This window comes from Haliotis cracherodii, unplaced genomic scaffold, assembly GCF_022045235.1.
Source record: "Haliotis cracherodii isolate W230 unplaced genomic scaffold, xgHalCrac1.p SCAF_13, whole genome shotgun sequence".
In the NCBI taxonomy this organism is placed as follows: domain Eukaryota; kingdom Metazoa; phylum Mollusca; class Gastropoda; order Lepetellida; family Haliotidae; genus Haliotis; species Haliotis cracherodii.
The window spans coordinates 12550966-12556103 of NW_027266268.1; the positions used below are offsets into that span (position 1 = coordinate 12550966).

The 5138-nt window shown below is 42.9% G+C and overlaps 1 protein-coding gene across 1 annotated transcript; it reads left to right on the plus strand.

Moving 5' to 3' along the window:
• Positions 1-2992, plus strand: LOC139458930 (uncharacterized). The gene is made up of 3 exons (XM_071240365.1): positions 1-191; positions 516-678; positions 1188-2992. Exons 1-3 carry the CDS (start codon positions 60-62, stop codon positions 2078-2080), a joined length of 1188 nt encoding a protein of 395 aa, XP_071096466.1. The 5' UTR covers positions 1-59; the 3' UTR covers positions 2081-2992.
• Positions 2993-5138: the final 2146 nt, after the last annotated feature.

Below are 5138 nucleotides of genomic sequence, written 5' to 3' on the forward strand. Positions count from 1 at the left end.
CATTCTGATTCTGTATCAGTGCTGACAGATAAATAGAATAGAATATAAAATAGACTTTAATGACCGGCACCAGAGGGACTGATTGTTCCGTCCGGCCCTCCTCCACACGTCGTAGTTATCTAACGAAGTCGAACATGGATGGACGCTTTCTGGTCGTTCTACTATTGGCCTTGGACCTTGTGCTGACTGAGGTGATGGGAATGGAGGCACCTTACCTATGTTTTTTCTCATGTAGTTCATGTGCTTTATTACTTATAAAAGGAGAACCGCTGTTGGGGACCTGGGGCTGCATTGCCCCTTGACCACCTACTGGACCACTGACATGGGGAGTGGGTGGTCAAATTTGCTGCTGTTGTCCTCTTACGGTGTAATCAGTATTTAACAACCTTAAATACAGCGGCCATTCCGAAACGGGGTTGCCACCAACCGGCGCAATTTTCTCTTGAAACGCTGCACTCTTTCCCTCACAATGTGACATGTCTTTCTTTACAATATGTAGCATCTCGACCCCACAGGTCACCTGGCGTCCGTTATCAGGTCAGCTGCCCGGGTACGTCCAAATCCAGGCTGTGGACATACAAGATGTGCCGAACGTCGGAGGTCGGGTGGTGACTGTCTCCTACACCGCAACAAGCACGACTCATGTGCTGTGGCAAGTTAATGGAAAAGAGGTGATGCGTGAGTACCATAATACATTAATTAAGTGATCCATCAAAAATTATAATCTGACATTTTTTAATTTGTTTATAAATTGACAATTGTTCATTATGCACCTGTATACATATCTTATACATTCACCGTAAACGTTCAGGGAGGAGTGGATTGTAATGCATGATCTTATTTGTGTGACTGTTTCAAGGGGGCGATGCTGTAGCCTAGTGGTTGAAGCGTTCAATCGTCACAAGGCCCGGGTTTGATTCCCACATGTGTACAATATGTGAAGCCCATTCCTTGTGTTTCCCACCGCGATGTTGCTGGAATATTGCTAAAAGCGGCGTAAAGCAATGCTCAATCACTCACACACTACTATTAAAATATGGATGCGATGTAATGTATTTAACGAATTGATTCATCGGCAATCGAAAGTAATAATGATAAAGCTACAGTGAATCTAAGTGACATGTACCTCATATTCTAGTACTATGTTAAAAATAACTTCAGTACGACGAATCTATATAACATTTCAGACTACGACACAAACTTCGCCACAATGTCCGGTCAAAACTCTGCGTCTCTGCGTCTGGTGCGTGTTGACCCAGACACGTCGGTAATGGCCACAATCATCTTGCCGGCGTATCAGGAAAGCGTGTACTTCCGGGTAGGGGAGGTAACTCCAGGCAGATACACTATCTCAAACCACACCCTACATGTCACCCCCAAAGAGGCTGTCACGTACGCACAGGAGGACATCGGGGACTTCCACGTCGACGCCGTTATGTGGGTCGGCGGCGACTCGCTGGCAAGCAATCTCCGACTCCACAGCATGATGATCATGCCTGACTACTGTAGCCGGCCTGTCCGACCGCTGGTTGGTGTTCACTCGTCTGTACCAACGATGATAGAGGCTGTCCGTGGTCGAACCGACGGGATAGGCAGCCTTTCGCCTGGCCAGACGGCAGCCGAGAGGGTTAACCTTGTGTCAGTGTCCCGCCCAACAGGGTCGCGGGGAATGCTTGCTGTCAGTTCCACGTTCTCTCCCCCGACCAGCCCAATTAAGTCAGTACACACCGTTCAGCGCACATTCTTCAAACCAGCCATTGTTAACGGCGACTTCATAGAACGTAATACTGTTATGTTCTTCGGCTGGCAGAATGATGTGGTGGTGGAGAAGCACGAGGATGCCGACTTACATGTATATGCTTTGGGCAACCCAACGCCCCGTATCACTCTTGCGAAGAATGGCACTGACCTCAGCCTGACGGTAGATCGTCTGGACATTGAAGAAGCGTATTATAAACACACAATTTTCCGCTTCAGGAATACAACCACTGCTAGTTCCGGTCGCTATATTTGTACGGCCCAGAGTGGGAGTGGGCGGATCAAAGAGACGTTTACGTTGTCCGTACGTTCAACGTGTTAGGGGAAGAGAGAGTGTGAGGGCACCTCATGTTCTGGTAACGAGGTTGGTCACCGGTAATCACCTTGCGGTTTTTCAGTGCGTTTCTATCAAGGTGAAGGTTGAGTATTTTTCACTTCATACAAAAATTTCAAATATTCAAAATTTAAACAGAACTATCATTGATGTTTAGGACGATAAAGGAAAGGCGTTATCGATGTAATTTGAAGCTTGGGTACTGCTTCTTTCTAATTTCTCCTCAGGTAATAATGTGAGGTCGCATAGATACAATCTGATTAAAGCCATCAACAGAAAGTTTCCAATATGTTATGCGGAAATGCTCCGTAAATCTTTCATACAATGAATCTTGGTATGGGCTATTGTATTCCGAGCGGTACGAGTTTCCTAATGCAAGGCATACACCTTCACGACCTGGATTAGCTAAACCCCTTGTACATTAACTCATCCTTCTGGTTGACTACCCATTTGAAAACAGTTACCAATTACCTTACAAAACAAAATTGAGTGAAAGTGTTCTAACTTCTCAATATTTGAACTTTCACATGATTTTATTGTACGTTGCAGCAGTCCTCGTGCTGCATACTTGGAACTGTGATGCTCTATTTGTATACTCTGTTACTGTTGCCTCTGTGTCAGTAATGTAATGGACCCGTGCAGATCCGGGTAGAGAATAGCAACCCATGCTTGCGACTATGCTTGTCTTAAGAGGCGACTAACATGATCGGGTGGTCAGGCTCGTTGATTTGGTTGATGCATGTCATAGTATCCTAATTGCGAGGATCGATTTTCATGATGTCAATCACTGGATTGTCTGGTTCGGACTCGATTACTTACAGACCACCGAGTGCGGCGTTAAACAACAAGTAAACAATAATGTAATGATGATGTAACGGGTGTGTGCTGGTGACGCCGTGAACATTTCTCAACTTGTCTACTGTCTATTTGTCTTATTAGCAATAAAATATGCTTCAATCATGTGCTGGTTGTGCTTTTCGTTTTGTCTGTGACATGAAGTGGGGTTTAACGTCGCGTTCTAAATTATTGCAATCTCATTAAAATCAGATCTAAGTTCTCGCTGCCGTTAAACAAAGATCTGAGGACACCCCATTACGGGTCACGTCAGACCGACCTTGCGCGAGATCTTTGACCGACCAATGGAATTACTCAATCAGAAGGCAGCTTTTTCGTGCTTTACGGCACTAATTTCAAATTGGCGACTACACTTCGAAACATATTTTGACAAATTCTCGATTAAAAATTTGAAACCTGAACAAAAGAACATTCTGGAATCGCTAATAGATGGTCTAGAATGTATGGATTCAGTCGTTAAACCCGTAACTATCGTTCGGAATACCCCGTTTTCGAGGATGCATGATTAGAAATCACATTCCGACTGTCACTTTCATGATCTGGTAAGCGATGCTCTGATTGGTCGGATGAAGGTCGTTGTGACGTGACCCCCTTCTGGGTTGTCCACAGATCTTTGTTAATGCGATAGCGAGAACTAAGATTTGATTTTAATGAGACTGAGATCACTGCACTTGTATAGCACGCACGCATGCACGCATGCACGCATGCACGCACGCACATACACGATGAACAATCAATGAACGAAGACCACCATGCTTACATGTTACGCTGATCATGAATAATGAATACTGATTTTCATGGCTTAAGCCAGCACTGCCATAAATTTTCAGAATATTTCATCTCTATCCAAGCAGTTGGTATTGCGAAAGAAGCGAAACTGTTTATGGATGAACGTCGGCAGACCACTCACAACAATATAATAAAAGATGGCCCTTTGGGTCACGTGAATGATAAATATATTAACTTGAACCTTTACGCAGCCACGTGAATGTTAAATGTATCACACTGCAAACACGAAAACGTCGTTTTTTCCCGTATATGGTCATTGGACGGAAAAACGACGTTATTTGGACGCTTTCAAACCATCGTTTTTCCGTCCAAATAACGTCGTTATTTGACATCGGAATTTACTGGGAGAGAACGATATCATCAAGCTCCTCCCTTTCTTGATTGGCATTGTCAATCAAGCAACAGCGTCTACCAGTATTCCTACTTCTCAGATTTCATTGGTCAGTTCTCGCGTGTCAGATTACAGGCCGAGTTTGACGCTGTACTCGAAGCGCTTAGCGGAAGTACTGAAATCAATCGTTCTGCGCATGCGGATTGCTAAATGCCTTGTCCAAATTTTCCGTATTTCCTATATGTCACCACTATTTGACAGTGATTCATAAACACAGTCTCGTGATGAGTTCGAAATCGTACAATGTCGCTTTATTTTATGGCACGTACTTGATCGGCGCGTATTTCCCATTAACAAATACAATGATAACGGTAATAATTTTAGTCAAAATAATTAGGAAAGCGCAAGGCTCAGGAACATCTGAGTATAGGAAAAGGATTTATACTTTCGAAAGTTATATACTCGTCAAATACGCAAAAGAATATCAAGCAGCTTTAAAAACTAATTTTTTTAGAAGGTGATCTTGGTGTTTATTGCCAGATAGTATATGCATATACATTTTCCCGATATTGCTTATTTTAATGTTTATTAATAGTTTAAAGGTTCGTCCGCCTAATTGACGGGATTCCACTTTCTCATTTGTACATGACACTTAAACAGTGTTCTGATACTGTAAACGGATTCGTTTCAAATTCCAAACTGGTGATATCTATTCAGACTAATGCTTAGTCTCTAAAACTGTATAGTTTTGAAAGAAACAAATAACTCCATTTAAATTGAAGAGGAGCCCCAGTTATATGGGAGTTTCCGAGATGAACCTACTCTATGGACATCTAAGCTGCCACCCAAACCGACCCAAACGGGACCCGAAAGCTTATTGTATGCTATATAGTCACATGGAAGTGCACCAGAATTATACATTGTATTCCGGGCGATTGTGTTCTTTTATCTACTTTTAAATGTTGCCTATACACTAATCTGGACGTACTACTCATTGTTCTATTTATGTCATCCTATTATATCAGATATACATTAACGAAAGTTACCATTCTAAAGTCATACTCTCATATA